General features: G+C 40.8%; 1 protein-coding gene across 3 annotated transcripts in view; it reads right to left on the reverse strand.

Annotated features, from left to right (window-relative positions):
• Positions 1–18,964, reverse strand: part of syt7a (synaptotagmin VIIa) — a 94,358-nt gene that overhangs the window by 12,341 nt on the left and 63,053 nt on the right. For all 3 annotated transcript variants that reach the window (XM_039614922.1, XM_039614920.1, XM_039614921.1), the window contains 5 exons: positions 6,204–6,306; positions 3,695–3,956; positions 1,965–2,134; positions 1,410–1,524; positions 531–730 (listed from right to left, as the gene is read on the reverse strand). In XM_039614922.1, the coding sequence (XP_039470856.1) occupies positions 531–730; positions 1,410–1,524; positions 1,965–2,134; positions 3,695–3,956; positions 6,204–6,306 (850 nt within the window). The remainder of the gene's footprint in view (positions 1–530; positions 731–1,409; positions 1,525–1,964; positions 2,135–3,694; positions 3,957–6,203; positions 6,307–18,964) is intronic.

Raw genomic sequence — 18,964 nt, forward strand, 5'->3', positions numbered from 1 at the left:
TGTTACTTTCTCAGCTCCGCTATGAAATTAGTCTGGCACATAAATCCACATCAAAATGGCACGTAGTTTTCAGTCTGTGTGCTAAACTAAACTAAACCATCTGGTGGCTATATTTTCAAAGGACAGACATGAGAGTGGTAACAGTCTTCTCATCTGTTTACCCAGAGAGTGAATTATTACCTAAAAAGCCCAGCTCTTCCGTTAAGAGGAAAACGGCCACCAGGGTGACACGATCCTCACCAGATAATCAAAGTCTGAAGCTCATTATGCTCCTGGATGATTTCTCCTTATTGATTGTTTTGCTCGCTGCTGGTGAATAATGTATGAGTGTATAATTCATTAATTAATTACTGTATTATCTTCCTTGGTGTGCTCTCTGTCATTGCCGTGGTCACAGGGTAAACTGCAATGACAAGCTGACCTACCTCAGTAGCGACTGCTTGTTCCCTGAAAGTACTTTTAATCAGTTGCAGTTTCAGACTTTGTGAAGGCTTGCAAGCCGTGAATAGACAGCACCTATGAAACCTTACCTTGCCAATAACATCGTTGCGGCTGAGTCTGTCCTTATCCATGACGGTGATGATGATGGTAGTCTCCCTCAGCACATGGGCGGGCACGTCAAAGGGGAAGGACTCATTGAAGATGGGGTTGAGACAGCGCTTCATCACCACCGTCTTCTTCTTCTCCACACGCTTGTCCTTGTGCATCAGCCACACCTTCACATAGGGATCTGCAGCATGGAAGCAGAGTGCGGTGGTTTACATGAGTGAGACGATGAAGATGCAAATAGATGGTGGGTTTTTTTTCTTTTTCTTTTTTTTAGGGTCAGGTTTGCAATTACCCTCCTAATTGTTAAAAGTCAGAAAAGGCAGCAGGGAAGCAGATACCTCGTTTGAGCTCAAGGTCAACTTATCCCCTGAGCGAGGAAACATACAAATGAGGAAGTATTTATGGAAATAGGGCCTGGGATCTGTACTACCAGTTCTGGAGCATTGTGAGATTCTGTCGTACTACCAGCCACCAGTCCTACTACTGCGGGAAGCTGTAATTGTACAAGAAATATGCCACAGAGAGCATTTCACAGTGAGACAGGACACTTTAAAAACTAGCAGCACCCAGACTGAGCTGACACAGATTTGGCTAGGAGGCTGAAGATCCTCATAGATATACAGAAAGAGAGGACAGGAAAGAGGGAGGTCAACTGAGAGATGCTTGAAGTAATGTCACCTTGCTGCTGTAGCTATCGACGGTGGCCAGCAACCGTCCTGTTAGCAGACGAGTCAGTGAGGGTTTGAACACAGAGCCAGAGCCTTGTGTGAAGCACAGAGCTTCCAAAGTCAGGAAGGACTTCCAGCTGCTGAGAAACGCTTAGAGAAAGAGAGCCTAAACAAACAAAGGGGAGTGTATACCTGAGGTGCCCCCGATATCCATGGCTTTGAGATTGCGTGCTTTGATGATGTTCACAGTGATGGTGTTGGCGGTGGGATTATAGCAGAGAGACACCAGCAGGTCTCCTCGTCTCCCCTGAGGAACATACACACACACACACACACACACACACACACACACACACACACACACACACACACACACACACACACACACACACACACACACACACACACACACACACACACACACACACACACACACACCAAACAAACACAGCGGAGTATGAATCACCCAGCCTAATATCAGATTTCATCAAGGACTATCAAACTCCAGGCTACTCACTAGCTTGTTGTGTAATCTTATATCACTGCCCTTTCTGCTCTAACCTCCTTGTGCCAAACACAGACCATCCAGCACCCAGGCAGGCATGGGCGAGCACGTTGCTCACCCCCCAAAAATAAAAATATGTCAATCCAGCTCACATGCTGAAAACTGTCAACAAATTTGTCACACGTGTTTTAATAAAACCGCACGTCGCGGCTCGACCCCGCGGTCACCCCTCCCTTTCTTACACTGCCATCACTGCAGGGCTTCAGCTCCTTCCAGAAGGTCTTTAACTGGCCCAGTTCCACCTTATTAAGGGGGACTGACACCTCTCCAATGGGGTCATTCCTGCTGAAACGGTCATAGTCCAACACCTGAAGGTAGAGAGTGCGCTCTCTCACCTTCTCATAAGGGAAGCCTAAAACAGAGACAGAAACAGAAAACACTGAAGGGTGAGGGCTAAACCACAGAGAGGGAAGAAGGCCAGTGTAATCTGCAGCAGTGCAAAGAGGGATGGTTTTGGCTGAGAAGTAATATTAGGCTCCAGTAAAAAACAGCCATCTCATTCATTCTTCCATGAGCACAGGCCATTGTTCTGATTTTGGAAAAGGTTCTGAACATTATTTTTGGCTGTTTTACCATTTCACAAGCAATTCAAATCATACAGGAATGAGTGCCATCTGCGCGACTGCTACGAAACCTCTGCGGTGTTCAAGAGCATTCGTTATTATTCGAATCAGAATGATTTCCGCAGTTTCTTAAGCTGGAGCTTTTATCAATGCAAAAAATGTTGTTCCAGTTTCACACGTTATGTGTTTTCACACATCTCCCACAATGCTCTTTTTGTGTTGAGAGACAGCTCTTTGTCACAGCTCCGTTATCGCGCTGCACAATCGGAATCCTTCGCCGCGACTATTTAAAAAAGACACATATTCTTGAAGCAATAGTTTTACATTTTAAAACGGAGCTTTTGAATTTATCTCTTCGTGCCTGTTTTCTTCGTTTATGCAAAACGAAGAAGCTCCTGGCTGCGTAAGTATTAAGTGGTCTCAATCTTCTAGCATTATTCTCAGCAAGAAAGCAAATTACCAAATCTCCCCAAATGTTCAGTTATTGATTTAAATTGGTTTACAGCTATCCAAAGCCCTAATTATAGAATTCTTCCCCGCAAATGTCATGGTCCCAGGTTGTTGTGATGGTTTTGAGCATTGGTTTCTTGTGTTGATTAGGTTTAATTTCTGTTTGGATTTTATTATTTCCTCCCAGTGTTGGTAGCAACCTCAGTGTCTCCCCGTCTTGCCTTGCAAATCTTTCTATGTTTTAGTGCCTTTGTCCCTCTTTTTACATCTCATTTAGTTTTTTGCATCTTTTGAATATTTGCTGTTTTAATTTGAAAGCTAGTTATACTTTACTGTCTTTTCCAGCTGTGGTCAGTCCCCAGTTGTGTCCTATTGAGGAGTCAGTCCCTAGTGTGTATACAGACTCGTACTTCATGTTCCAACTTGTTTGTTCTGGTTTTCTGCTTTGTTTTTTCCATTTTTTGAGGGCGTTATTGTCAAGGGGACAGATTAAATGAACAAGAACCTAAGAAAAGAAATACAAATGACTAGGAAGAGCAATGAAAACTGAACCATAAATTAAACTAAATCAAAGATATTAATTAAACCAGAAAACACATAAACACTGGGTCACAGACCCAGGACCATGACGGTTATATTTGATTAGCTTTTGTTTGTTATGTGCTTCTAACAAATGAGCAACATGATTTTACATAAACTCACAATTAAAAGTGTTAATACTTTCGGTTATTTTACATTAAAGATTTATAGTTTTTTCTTTTCTTTCAGGCTATCAAACTGAAAGCAGTGATGTCCCGATCAAACCACAGATGGCAGCATATTTGGAAAAATTTTTGGATAACACGAGAAAACGTGATGGAAAATATTTAGTGAGAACAATGCAGTATGTAAACACAGACCCTCAAACAGGAAGGTTTCGTTCCAGTGGGGGTTGAGGTTCTTCCTCTTGACCTTGGTCTCCAGCTTGTGCTTTTTGTCAGGCAGTAGGTAGATTTTAACAAAGGGGTCGGAGGTGCCAGAGAAGTCCTTGGCCGGGAGGTCCTGGCCCCTGAGAACTTTGACAGTGAGGGTCGTGTTCTGGAAACTGTAGCCTATGCTGAACTGGATCCGGCCCAGCTTTTCACTGATGGGCCCTTCATCATCCTCCGAACCTGGGGACAGCTGCAGGGCAACAAAAGCAGACAAATAATTATAATGCTCAGACATTCAGCAGCAGCGGCAGCAGCCACTCACATGAAACTCTCATTCCAAGGGCACAGATTTGATGTCACACACACACAGACCTTGACAGAGAGAAGCTGTGAGGGGAGGAGATTTTAGGGTTGCGTTTCTATCATGGTGTGCTAAAGCAGCTGCTCAAACGCAGAGATTGTTCTGACATTAAGAAGACTGAGAGAGTTTAATTTCCTTACTAATGTTCTTAAGAGGCAGGAGGTGCTCAGATTGGAGATAGGGGAGCTTTAGACCACCCATTCTCTCTCACAGCCACTCTGACTGCTTTATCATTGCTGTGCACTAAAAGGCCACTATCTGATGGAAGCAGCGGACAGAGAGACGGGAGCAGAGAGCGGGAGACAAACAGAAAGAGGAGGAGAGAGGGAGCATTGTGTGAGAGGCTTGGAGAGAACAGGCAGGAAAGCAAAGCTCAAGGTTGGCATTCTGCACTTGCAGCTGTCTTTACAATCATTTCTTTTCTCCCTGCAGCTCCACCTTCTGCCTCTGTCCTTTATTTTTTCCTCTCCCGTTTCCACTCACTTTCTAACAATAACATAAATTGGAACAAAGAATTCGGAGAACTTTGAGTGGCGATAAACAACCACCAGTTTATTAAAACCACTATGTGCAGCCGTCACCTCTGACAAAAAGAAAAGCTGTGTTATGCAGGCGAAGTCTCTCCGAGCATTATTTGAAGCTGTCGATTTTGCTCCTCGAGGCCAGGGCTACAATTTCAAAGTGACAAAGACTCGCTCAGCAATATGTCAATATGGCATTATGGACTATCAAGCAGAGAAAGTGTGAAATACTCCAAGTCTAATTTATCAAACAGCGTGAGTCACCTTGCATGCCTGTTTCGTTGATTGTCACTGTAGGAACTGCCTGTATGTTGCTCTATTACAGCTCCTTTACTGCCACGTCCCGCTTTAGATTAACCTGCGTATGGATTTACCATAGCACTGCAACACGTGTCCTACCTGGTGACTGAGAATTACCTCGTGGGTATGTGGCCAAAACTATATGGACACCCTAATATTAAAGGATTTTGATTTTTCATTTCAAAACACCAGACACCAGGAAGACTCCTTTAATCTTCAAGGACATCTTTATTAACGATGTCAGACACTCACTTGGACCGATAAGGTAGAACTCATATCAGCTTTCTGATTCATCATCAAAACTCTTGCAGGTGACAGCTCTAATGAGGCTCTTCAATACAAAACAAGAATTGGCAGGCCAAGATCAGGTTGCTCATAATGTGGCTGAACCAAACTTGTAACATAACCACTCTCTTTACTTTGGATAAGTGGATGAAGATGGATGGATGGATTTGGTTTCCTTACTTTGCACAATATGAGTAAGAATATAATATAACCATCTAAGCAGCAGCAGCCTCATCCATCTGTTGTTCATATCTTTGGTTTGCATCAGACAGCCAATCAGAAAAAGCTTAAAGAGAGGTTTGCCTTAAAGGGGGAGGAGCTGAAACCGCTTCTTTTAGGCATTAGATGATATGAGGATCTGTGCTAAGTCTAATATAAGATAAATATGGGTTGAATGGATTGGACAGTGAACTGATCAAAGATATTTTACAGAATAAAATTATGAAACTAGAACAGGGGATAATGCATCCCTTTCTCAAGTGGTGCTTGCAGATTACAACTTTTATAGAAAGCCTGTAACATGAACTGAAAACTGTCTACTGGGCATACAGGATCCAGTGTTAGTGAAGTCCAATCCTTAAAACAAAGCAAAAACCAAAGGATCCACCTTTAAAATTCCATCCAATCTAGGTCTTTACTTAAAAGCCCCAAACTAACAGCGAAAAACCTACTTATTAGTGTATGGAGGCTGATATAGCTTACTTTTACACCAGTATTGTTTTTCTGACACTGTTAAATGGGCTACTTTTTTGCACTTCCCAACATAGTTTTTCTATAGTATGATTTTCAGGCACTCAGTCCCATATAAATTGAGCTTGTACAATAATTATTATTAATAATAATATTGCCAGCTGTTTCAGCTTCTATGGGAGTGCTTTACATCTTCAGTAGAAACCAGCTAACTTGCCCTATGATGTAAAAAATAATCTGCTTCCTTTCACTGGAAATTAGCAGCCTAAACAGTAAAAATCATGTTAGACCAATCATATCACAGACAGCAGGATGGATTTGAAGTGGGACATTGTCTTACCATCACCATGTCTCCAGTGAGAGAGTTGGCCAGGTCAGTTACAGAGGAGTGGCCGTCAGCATCAGGAGGTTGGCCCTTGGGGCTGTTGGCTGGCTTGTTGCCTCTGCAAAGAAAAGCTCAGGTTGACAGCAAGAAAAGACAGTAAGGACATGTGAAGCTAATTCATCTACAGAAAGAGAGAATGTCTGAGCACCCAGGGAGTCCAACCTCCACCTGTTTAACGCTTGAAACCTGCCTATCTGGAACAACCGATGGTGGTCCAAGTTAACTTTGGATAGATGTCACTTCAAGCTGCTTTTTCTGTAGCTTTCATGAGCAAAGCCAAGTAAAATGTGCCAAAGATTCCACAGATTAATAGCGGGCGCTAGAACTGAGGACAGTTGATGCGGCAAGTGGTGTTTGAGGAAAACTGGAGTCTGAGATGACTATATATAGAGAGCTCCACCCTGGCAAACATCCACATCTTTACAAGAAAGTTACCTCCACCAAAAAAAAAAACCCAAAACAAAGACATTTTCTGACAAAACATAAAACAGAATCACTAAATTTATTGACACAACCCAATTAATCATCCTGGTAGAAATTATGCTCAGTCTTTTGACAACTAACAAATGACAACTTTAACAAGACACATGTATATTGACATATATAGCAACATGACGTTACTTTAAAAACAGTAGACAGACATATATAGCAACATGAAGACGACCAGATGTTTAACAGGACAGACATTAGACGGCTTTGTAAAGTATTCTGCGTGTTTAAATTTCTCTCATTTGCACCAACATCACAAGTTTTATAAAAACAAAGGTGAGTGCAGAAATCTGCCATGGAACAGCTGGTTCTTAGGTACAGATGTTAATAGATGTGAAGTTTAGTTCCTTCTCATGAGTATTGTTTAAAAAAAAATACATGTGGGATAAACATTCTGGGAGAAAAATCACTATGTTCATACATCGAGAAAACAAGAATCACAAAGTGGACAAAAAAAAGGAAATTAGCACAAGAAGCCAAAAAAATTAAAGAGAATAAATATTTTAAGATTAAAGGAAGTGTGAACAAATATCACAAGAAAAGAGAGTCAGATGCAAAAGTCCTGCATAACATGACGCATTGGACAAACAGCACTCGATAAATGACTAGTCAAGGCACATGGAGAGGCTGAACACTGAAACACCAACAAACAAACAGTGAATAGAGAAGAACAAGAACAGAAACACTGAGAAAGAGAAAAGCAATGAGCAGACACAGAGAGGACACACACACTAACACTGGATGGAAATCATAAGGACTGCAGATAAGACAGAAGGTTCAAAAGGGAACGTGAGAAATAGAAAAAGTAAGCTGAAAATTATTTATCTGTATTAGAAGAGATAGCAAGTATTAATAGTATGAACAGTAAGAGAAAAAAAATAACAAACACCAGCACATTAAAGAGAAATAGAGAGCTGCAAGAAAAGATAGGGAATGAAGGAAGGAAAGCCTGGAAACACAAGAGAGGCTTAGTTTGGTCAGTCTGATAAGTATCAAAGAATAAGAGACAAAAAAGAAGGCTATGCACACATAATATCTTTAACAGGAGACAAAGGGGCAAACATGCTAAAAAAGAGGAGAGAGAACACAGAGAGTAAAAGAAAAAGACAATAAATACAATTGATCTTCAGGAAAAAGAGAGCAAGAAGCACTATTCTCTGCATGGAGAGCTCAACATAATCGATAGAAGAGATATAGTAAGAGAGGGGAAATAAGGAGTCGATATACCACACAAAATGAGAATACCACCAAAAACACAAAAAGGGACAAGTAGTAGGAACATAGGAAAAGCACATTTAGAGTGTTACAAAAGAGGGTGTTGATAGAAATTAAGTTGAGAACTACAAATGATAAAAGTTGATTTTAAGACTAACCTGAATTTTCAACCATTTAGCAACACTCTAAAAGTGTGGACCAGGGACACAGGGGCCAAAGCACAAACTGGCATTGGCTACATGTGCATATACGTTATATGCAAGTAGTTGTCACTCGGAGAGTGAAGGCAATGCCTTGAACAGGCAGTAGACAAGGAGCCCATAGAAAGTCTGTCTGTCCGGCCAGCATTCTCTGTCGAGCTTTTCACCAAGTTTGTTTCGAGGGACGTTTTTTGGTCTGTTTGTTTGTTTTTCTGGACCCGCTAAGCTTCGAATTTGGATGACAATTGATGTTGAATGCAATAATGTGTACATTTTTGCAGAACACACGGACAAAACTAGAGGAAAATATACTGACAAATAGACAGACAGAAAAGGCGAGCAAACAAGACAAGCAAACAATCACTTCAACCAGCAAAGGAACCGGAGTGAGACGGGGGGGAAGGAGGGATGTTAACCATTTCAGGAGGGGAAGGGGATGCTTATTAATTGCTGTTAGTTGTATTAGTCGCCAAGGGAGGTATTTGCGTTTCCATATTGCCTGATTATTATTTCTTTTATTGTTATTATTCTGCACTGACTCTAAACTGCAGGCAATGAGTTTGAGAGAAGAAAAAAGCTGCGTAAAACACTACACCTAAAACATGAGCATCTACTCAAGAAGTCTAAAGCAAAGGGAGACTCTTAGGGCTTGAAGTAAAGCAAGGCACCTCCCTCCTCCTCCACCTCCCAACTATCGATGGGGGAGTGAACGTCTTCAATTATTCATTCTCCTTCATGCTTCATTCAGGGGTTCAGTGCATTCTCAGGTAAGAGCTACTGCTGTCAGGGGAATGGCCGCTCTATAAGGCTTGCTCTACAGCACCTGAGGTGGTCCTCTGCTCCCTGCAACCAGGCTGCTTTAAAGAAACGTCTGGGCCTGCGGATCAGTTAGCGCTTCCAGATCGTACATCTCATTGTGTATTGAAAGTGATTGGTTTCAGTTTATTCAATTTCTAGCAAGGCAATATTAAATGTGGCAGATGGTATTACTACAACTGATACATTTTGGTGCCAATGCTTTTTCCCTCTGACCCCATGGGGGTTGATGTGGTTGACATGATTTAAGCCTGCAGTTGTCTACAGTATCCAGTGGGGGGCAGAGTAGACTCAGATCAGATTCTCCCACAGCTAAGACACAGAAAGTGGGCTGTTGGCATAGCAACGACTCTGGAAACACAGACCATACATATGAGGGTTTGGGATGTGTGTGACAAGAGGATGTTGGGAGTGGCCGCAAGGGAAGGGTGTGTTTAGAGGAGTGCAACAAACAGGCAAACACACTGAGAACAAAGAAGTTAAGGTATAGGATATATGACAGGTACAGGTGAGAGCCTCGCAGACACACACATTCACATACAGACGTATGGAGGCAGGCGGGGCCACTTTGGGTTTCACCGTCCTGTGATACTATCCTGTTTTGTTACCTGACCGAGGGCCAGCAGCTCGTAGAGAGGGGGAAGGGGGGGAAAGACACTCCACTTCTAGGCTGGAGAGAGACGCGAAAAAGAGAGCCCAACCCAGCCCCTCTTTTTTTTTCTTTTTCTTTTTTTAAACATTCAGACTCCCCACCCCTCTGCAAACATGTCACACTCAAGCAAACACGCTCGTCTGAGACCATGAAGTGATGTATTTCAATGTCTATGCTCAATTGCATAGCCGCCAGCTAGATCTGTCATTCTTTACAGGTAGGGCATACTTTCCAGGATCAGTCACAGTCAAAACCACAGCAGTGCATTGCTTACATAAGTCATTATCCACATGAAACACAGGTACATTCACACTAGACTCAGCCACTCGTCCCCTACGTGAAAAAGAAAATGTTGTAAAAACTATATGCCGCATACTATCATTTACTCATGAAAGTGGCTGCTTTCTCATTTTTCCTGCACAGCATACTGTTTGTTTATAACTGTGATGCATAAAAACATGCAAAAGGGTATGGAGGACCAGAACTGCCAAAATAAAAAATAACGAATGGTTTGATTTCCAAAATTCCAGTAAATGCACTAAAATATGTAACATATAATTGTAGGAATTCATATACATACATTTATTTTCTCCTTTCATAAAACATTTCTTTTGGTGTTGGGTCGAGCCCGTTCTCATTCCGGCCACGTAATATACCGGCGATTTGTCACGTCTGGAGGCGTCTCTCAGGAATGTGAAAGGTAACCTTCCATGTTCCGGGTGCCGGGTTGTGGATGGAATCCAATAGATTGACGCTCCCGGCAGTAATACACGTTCCAGCCATGTATTACAGCCCTAACCCTAACCTAACCTTAACCTTAACCCTAACCATTACCACCACCTTAATCGTATTAGATAGTGTTTTCCAAAGCTATTAAAGTAAAATAACTGTACATGTGTAGATTGATTCCAAACGGTCCTCATGTTTCCTCAGTTTTCCGAACTCGTAATATAGGGACGTGTTGCATGGCCGAAAGCGTAACATACCGAAGATTTGTCACCGATGTTACACTTTGGGAGTGGGAACATATTGGCTGGTCAACCACTAGAGACAGATTTGGCACACTTTGAGCCTCTGTATTTGCATGCTGAAGCATGGCATAGATAAAGAAATCAAAAAATGAAAATGCAGAAAGAAACAAGTTTGAATTAATAATGAATAAAATAATGAATTAAAACTAATAAATTAAATTAAATGAATAAGTAAAATTAAAGAGAAATAACTATTAAGAGATGAATAAATACAGAAGGAAATTTAAAAAAAATTAATTTATTCTGCATTTTATAAATTAGTTAATATCTTTTTTTTTTTCTTTTAAGCAGCTTTGGTCTTCCATAAACTGGAACTCTTTCATCAGTAAATCATGGTATAAGACATTTATTTCTCATAAGACATAAAATACACGTGAAACTAAAACATTTACTGCAAGTTTGTTCTGTTGTTTCTATTCCATATGGGCCCTGCTTCTTCCCTCAAGCTACAACCAAAAAGTCTCATAAATATGGATGCTTTCACTGACGACTAATTACTTCCTGCATGTTGAAACTAGAAATTAGCCTAAAATAGCATCATTTACTGAAATCCCATTTCAGGAATGAGCAACAAGTGAGGTGCTAAATACTAAATACTGCCTTCTGCTTCTTTCACTGAATTCCAAATGGAAATAGAAAAAACCCCAAAGGCACTCAGTCACTGCCAAATGTTTATTTTTATTAAGTAAGTACTGTTTTATATGTATTTTATTTTGACTTTTTAACATGCTACTTCGCGAGCTTCAGTTTCTCTCTTTATAATGTTCAATAAAGTGCTGAAGGTACTAAAAAACTGGCAAACATGATTACTTTCAAATCGAAAGATGAGCCTAGTCTCTACCTAACCTATAACAGTCCACGGTTCCCTTTATGGCATCCCAAACCTCTCAACAATTTTAGTATTCATGCCTCAGAGCTTAATTAAAACAACTAATCTATCAATCCAGGGAATATCAGCAACACAAAATAATAAAACTGCTTTAAAGGTCCATTATAACTTCAAACACGAATCTACCAAATGTTTAAAATTTCGATTAGCTTCAGAGATTGGCTTCTGAGGTGGAGGCATATGTGCCACCTGTTCTGAGGCAGAACACAAGAGTACCAGGTTAATGCTCCTAATAGCTCGTCTCCCCAAACGCCATCCATCTATCTGGATGAATGAGATGAGCATGTGTAGCAGCCTGTACCTGCTGGCTAGAGTGCTGCCTTCAGCCCTGCCTTCAGTACAATAAGTACTCCCTCCTACTACTCTCATTGAAGGAAGATGGATTTTCACTTTGAATTTTCTCTCATCCTCCCTTGACCTGTGGATGGATGGATAGATGAAAGCAGTCCTCCTCATCTCTTTGTGACTGCATTTTTTTTGTGTGGCTTTTTTTTTTTTTTTGCCTTAGTGCGATCGACCCCCCCCCCCCAGCATGTAACTGAATGCATCTCTACATTCCCCCTGTAATGCGCGAATGAGCACAGTGGCCGCAGGGAGCCAAAGCTTCGGGGACAGTCTTAACCAGAGCCCCCGAAGACTGTGCTGATTAGTCGGGTCTGCAAAGCCCTTGTCACAGGAGGAGCACTGTGTCAGACTAGCAGAGCGCAGCATAATCAATTTACATGTTTATGTACAAACACACGTGCAAATTATATCATCTTGAATTATAGTAATATCTTTTTTTCTCTAAGAAAACGAGGCCTGAAATAACGACCATTAAAATGATAAACTGTGACCTCGGGATGCCCTGTCGTTACATTAGCCTAAACACACACAATCCTCCACCACATAAAGATTTAACTCCTCCCACTCTGGCTAATAGGGTTAGAGGACAAACACACACTCACAGCGTCAAACAAACGCACATTTATATTGATTTGGGTAAATGGTCATAACCGCCATCCACTGCGTTTGTCTTTTATGTCAATTTAAGCAACGTAATAAGCTCATAAATTATGAAGTTATATGTACATATATATATATATATAGCCCACTTGGCAATTAACAGAGACTCAGAATCTCACTGAGTGCATCGTGTCTTTAAGGCAGAGAAATACGCATCTATATCTATTAATATCAGAGAGATGTTTTCAGGGAAAAAAAAGACAACTCCACTGGCTTACACAAAATGATGTAACATGCATGGATGAATAATTGAAGGACCACAGGCAAGTGGATTGAATGTTAATGTGGCACACGCGTAAAGCCCGCCCCCTCTGTCCTGAGCCTCCATCCTCATTGGGCTGTGCAGTTGCTGCTCAGAGAGAGATCTAGATTCGAAGCTCTCTGGGATTGTGCCTTCTCTTTATAGCAACACTGGAGGAGAACCTACAGTATATGTTCACTGAGTTGCAAATGAATTGTGTGAGTGCAGACCAATGAGGCATAAACAAGCCACTCTGACATCCTAATTAAGCCTTCTTAGAAGTCCAACCTATGGATGGCTGGACCGCAAACATCACAGCATGTGCGACCTCCTCTCGCCCCAAAATTAAAGCAACACTCAATCTTAAAACCTGTAGTTGCTCTCTCTGCTAGTCTATCGTGTAACCTTTACTTCCTCTCTCTCTTTCCCCCCCTTGTTCTGTAACCTTGGTTTGAAAGTCCACATGACTAACACCAGCTGTGGTGCAGTTCAGTTTGCTCCTGCCACACTTCATAAACAAATGGCCACGGAGAGCGCTTTCATCCAGCCATCGCACACACAAGGTCAGTGAGGAAGCATTAAGAATCTCACGCACTTCAACACCTTCTCATGGCCAGTGGGATGTTTGGATTGCCTTCAAGCAGCAATGGACCGTTAACATACAGCTGATGGCTTAAAGAAAAGCCTCACTAATGTTTGTGTCTTAAGTACTTTGGATACATTTTACCATTAAAAAGATTGCTTGGCTAATTGCATTGCAAGACCAGGAGCACTGCTGTTTAAAGTGGTGAACAAAGCACTTGGATCTTTTACTTAATTAAATATAGTATGTGAGCAATTTAAAAAACTTCACCATAAAAGGAAGTAGCACTTAAATCAAACTTTTGAAATACACCATAAATGTGTTTACCTTTCACATTATTATTTGATAGTGAAGCACAAACATTTTCATTCGGTTGTAGCTGGCTAATTTGAAATATTTTGTGTAAGGTTTCTAAACCTTAGTTTTAAAGACTGGGTCACTTAAAAGAAACATAGTAAAATTAAAGGCTTGTGATTAAATACATCAATTATACCTATTTCCAGCCCCCTATTTTTATTCATGTACTGCAGCGGGATAGCTTTATTCTACAGTTTATTGATTGATTCACATGATTCATAGCCTTGACGTATAATCCACAGTGAGAAAAATGCCCATTTGACTGCCTTTCATATTCCATTCAAGTCAATTTTCTTCTAATTGGATGTCCCTTGCAAACAGAAGGTTTGAACAGTAGGAAGTGGGGCTTCCTTTAGCCACAGCCAGATCTGTGTGCCTCATATGAGTGTATTAGGGATATCTACTCTTACTGAGATAATACAAAACTAAGAGTACCAAATTTAGAATTTAAAGCCTGAGCCTTTGGCTCAAAGTGACTACTTGTACATACATCTTCCATTACTGGCCATCCATTATTTTACAAAAAAGTTAAATTTCAAAGGAATCTCTGCAATCTTGTGAAAAACTAAGTACACCATTCCTGCTTCCACAGGAATTAATAGGGTTTTGTAAATAGCAGACAGGTGCTGCTAATTAAAGCATTTGATTAATTGATCATCAGCAACTGTGAAGAGTACTATGAAAGCAGAAGTTTTAACTGTTGCCTGGTCTGGAGCATTCAGGTGTGTGTTAACACACAGTCTTCCAAGGACGTCCCAGATAAAATTCACCCCAAGGTCAGACTGTGCAGTTCTCAGAGAAATACAAGAGACCTAAGATCTACATCTCAGACTCTAGAGGCCTCAGCTAGCATGGTAAATGTTAAATTTCATGACAGGACAAAACAAGTGTGGCTTGTTTGGAAGGGTTGCCAGAAGAAATCCTCTTAGTCGTATTCTTAGCCATAACGGTGGAAATCAAGCACCTCATATCAGAGGTGAAGCAAGGTGGTGGAGGGGTAGTAATTTGGGAATTTTTTTTTGCAACCAAAGGGCCTGGGCACCTTTCAGTCATTGAGTCCACCATGAGCTCCTCTGTACACCAACGTATTCTAGAGTCACACGTGAGTATGTGAGGCCATCTGTCTGACAGCTAAAACGTAACTAAACAATGATCCCAAGCATAGCAGTTAATCTACAACAGAATGAACAGAAAAAGAAAAGAATCAAGATTCAATGAAAGACCCCAACCTGACTGAAAGGCTCAGATGGGACTTTAAGATGCATACATGAAAGCCCAAAAACCTCAATGAAGGGATGTAACGTTGTACAGAGTGGGCCAAAGTTCCTCCACAATACCATTAAAGACTGATAGTAATACAGAAAACCATTGCTTCATTATTGCTTTTTAAGTTGGCGCTACAAGTTACTGAATCATTGGGTGCACTTAGTTTTCCAGAAGACTGCATAGAATCTTTTATTGTCATTCCAATACACAAGGCAGGCGAAGAGGGAACAAAACGTAATGAGGTCCCAGTTAAACAGCATTAGAATAAGCAAAACAACTAAATAAGTATTACAATTAAATACATTGAGCTAAATTTTATTTCTAAAAATATTTATTCATTTTCCCAATTTTCCCCATTTTAATTTCAAACAGTTATTCAAATAAAACAATTTTGATGGAAGTAGTAACAACTCACATGCGTCTGTGGCCAAGCAGACCTTAAAAAACATACAAAACCTTTTATAGGGCTGTGTATCTACTGTACGTTAAAAATAGCATAAAATAAGATTACTCAAACAAACAAGAGTCTACAAAATTAAAGCTATAGCTTGTTCGATCCCAGGAGGAGACACAAATCCCTGTGGGGTTGTGTCAGGAACAGTGTTGGTCAAGTTACTTGAAAAAAGTAATCAGTTACTAATTACTGATTACTTCCCCCAAAAAGTAATCCCGTTACTTTACTGATTACTTATTTTCAAAAGTAATCGATTACTTAGTTACTTAGTTACTTAGTTACTTTTTAAAAACACGATTTACAACCTGAATAGGTGATAAAGCGATAGATCTTTCAGCCCAATTCTACTTTTTCTGCATAATTCATCATACAAAATGTAATCAAATGGAAAAGTCTCTTTTTAAAACTTGTTTTATTAGTTTTAATCTTTTAACTTTATGCATCAAGCAAAAATTAAATTATATGCAACATTCTCTGACTGGAAGAAATTTGTTTAACATTTAAACCTATTTTCTGCACATTCCAGCACATAAAATAAAAATATTTTTTGTGTTTACACTCACTCTTTCAAATAGATGCAAGTAAAACACAGCAGAAAATAAATAAAATCAAAGACTAGCGGTCCTGTTGCTCTATTTTCACCTGTAAAGCAGGACTGGGGTAGGCGGAGGAGGTTTACCCTGGTGCAGGTGTGCCGCAGCGGTCAGTGGAAGAATCCGCGAGTTTCTCTGTGAATTTCACATTACGTCGTAGTACACTCGGTGCTTGCTTGGAAGTTTAGGGGTTTTTTCGCTGTAAAAAGAAGTTTTCTTCCACGCACAACGGACACTAATGTTTTGTCACTTTTATGGAATCAAACTCAAAATAAGGTCAGTACTTCCACGCTTTAAACGCTGCATGCTACACTCTGTCCCGCACTCGATATATTATGATCTGCAGACAGCTGTTGTCACGAACGTCGCACTCGCTTACGTCACTGTCATGAGACGTTCTCGCAAAAAATCACGGTTTTAGTAACGCAGTAACGCAGCGTTCCTACGTGAAAGTAACGGTAATCTAATTACCGTTTTTGCAATAGTAATCCCTTACATTACTCGTTACTTGAAAAAAGTAATCAGATTACAGTAACGCGTTACAAGTAACGCGTTACTGCCCATCTCTGGTCAGGAAGGGCATCCGGCGTAAAAATCTGCCAAATCAGACATGCGGCGCTACCCGCTGTGGTGACCCCTTGAGAACAAGGGAGCAGCCGAAAGTAGCTCTCTACTCGGGTAAATTTATTTACAGTAGTTGCTCTGAAAAACTGACTGGTTCATTAATGTAGGGCATGAAATATCAGTTGTGCAGACGGCAGCTCTTCTCTGTTCATCAGGAGCACAATTCCCCCTTTGATGTTAACACTGACTCCGTTACCATTTGACGGATATATAAAATATTCACATTAACTTCAGAGGCTCAATGTTTGGCTGAAGCTATTTGCCAGTGACATGTTTTTCAGTTCTTAGGTAAATAAATTCATGCGGGGTAGCATGAGTAATGCAGGTGAAGATGAGTGATGAGCACGAGCACATGTTTAAATGCACAGACTGTGATGAAACACTGGGTGTGAAGGGTAAGGGAGACGAATGAAAGCGTGCCTTTGTCTTTGGCTTGAGAGCCACTTTCTGAGTGAGCAATATGCCAGGAGTGTGATTGATTAAATCACGTTTACTGTGAAGTCAGCACTAACACCACCAGGAACTATACACTCCCAGCAAGCTTACACCTTGCACTTCTAATAGACTGTTGAGGTATGTTGGGGTTTTTTTTCAAGCTTCTAAATTTAGCAGCCAATTAGAGAGTGGGTAAATCACTCATTAAAATTTGCAATTTGCAATTTTACACAAAATAAACAAAACCATGAGAGTCTCAAGTGGAATTAGATTACATATCAGCAGAAGGCTCACTAAAAGGTCAACACTTTTAAAGCTTCAATTACAGTCAAATCGTTTATTTGCTTCCAGTTCTCTAGTGTTCACGGGCTGTAAGTTACCAGTCATTCTTATTTGAGTGAAAGAAATTAAATCCAGGAAACAGCACAATGCAGTCTGCTAATAAAGGCGGATCCTGTTGACCACACGCTGGCCCGAGCGACAAGCTCGCTGTTTAGTCTCTTAGTGGATTTCACAACTCATTTAAAGAGGTGTGAACACAAAAAGCTGAAAAGGCTAGACGCAATGCACACAACAAATTACACAGGAAGTCATTCTCCTCTGCGCCTTGCTGTGTTTCAGGCTATAATTCTGAACAATGCGGAGACTTTTGATATTAGTTTAAAAAAAAGCAACATTTCTTCTCAAAGGATACTTTGATGGTCGTTTGTAACTCCGTGGTCGCAGAAAGCTCAGGGCCAAAGAAACAAAAACAGCAGACAAAGCAGCTGGTGGCATAGTGTAGCTCTAAAAGCAAACTTATGATAAATAAAGGAACTTATTAGTTAAGGGAGGCCTATTTCTACGACCCTGAAGACACAAGAGGTCCTTCAAATGTCCACAGTTGCATGGTGCACATGTGCATGTCTGCACTGCGGCTGTCCAGCCCAGATAAGAAAACAGTTACCATCTGTGTTGTAATGGAGCTCTAGTTTTAAATCACGTGTCAAATTGATGAAACACTTGTGAATGAGGAATAATTGGTGTGACGAGTACATCAGAATTTGTCCGCCGTCCTCTGCCATTTTTTTTTAAAGGTGTGTGTCATATTATGCATCTGCGCACTGTCGCCCATTTGTCACAGAATCAAAGTGAGGTTAAAACTGCCTAATTGGACTGCAGAGGAAATCGAGTGTGTCGCGTCTGCCTAAAGCTGGACCAAATCAAGGCTTTCTCTGTGACACTGTTGCAAACAATCGAAAACGGCCGTCCAACGACTGAAAACGCTCTGCTTGTTTCACACTGTACTCATTTGTTAGCCTTAAATTGTTTCACAAAAGCAGGTCCAATTCCTAAACAGAATGCAAACCCAATTATTTCAAGAGACAGGGGGACGGTGAGCAAGGCTGGTGGATCCTTATAGATGAGTGGAAATATTTTGGCTTCTAGTGTCTAAGTTGGCTGGCAAAGAAAGTGGTTATTTTTAGCAGCATGTTTATGTAAGTGACTAACATGTTGTGGAATAATGAGGAGGCTCTCTGGGCCCTCGGTGGAGCTGCAGAGACGAGACTCTCAGAGCGGCAGAGGGTGATTGAAGGCAGCTAATGAGCAGGAGGGAAGAAAGAACACGGGGCAGAAATGACTTGGATAGTGAAGGCATAAAAATACAAAGGAAATAAGACAATTACCAATGGGAGGTCTCTGAAAGGCAGGAGTGAGAAGACAAGCAAACAGAGATGAAAATGGTGCTGAAAAATGTCATTGCAATAAGGCAGATAATTATCATGGTCAGGGGAAAAAGGAAAAAAAAAAGTACACTGGCATGAGAAAGCACTGTTTGATTTGACTGGCTGAAATTTTACCGCTAAAAGCCAAAGAATAAAAAAG

This window comes from Oreochromis aureus, linkage group 7 (genome assembly GCF_013358895.1).
Source record: "Oreochromis aureus strain Israel breed Guangdong linkage group 7, ZZ_aureus, whole genome shotgun sequence".
NCBI lineage: Eukaryota > Metazoa > Chordata > Actinopteri > Cichliformes > Cichlidae > Oreochromis > Oreochromis aureus.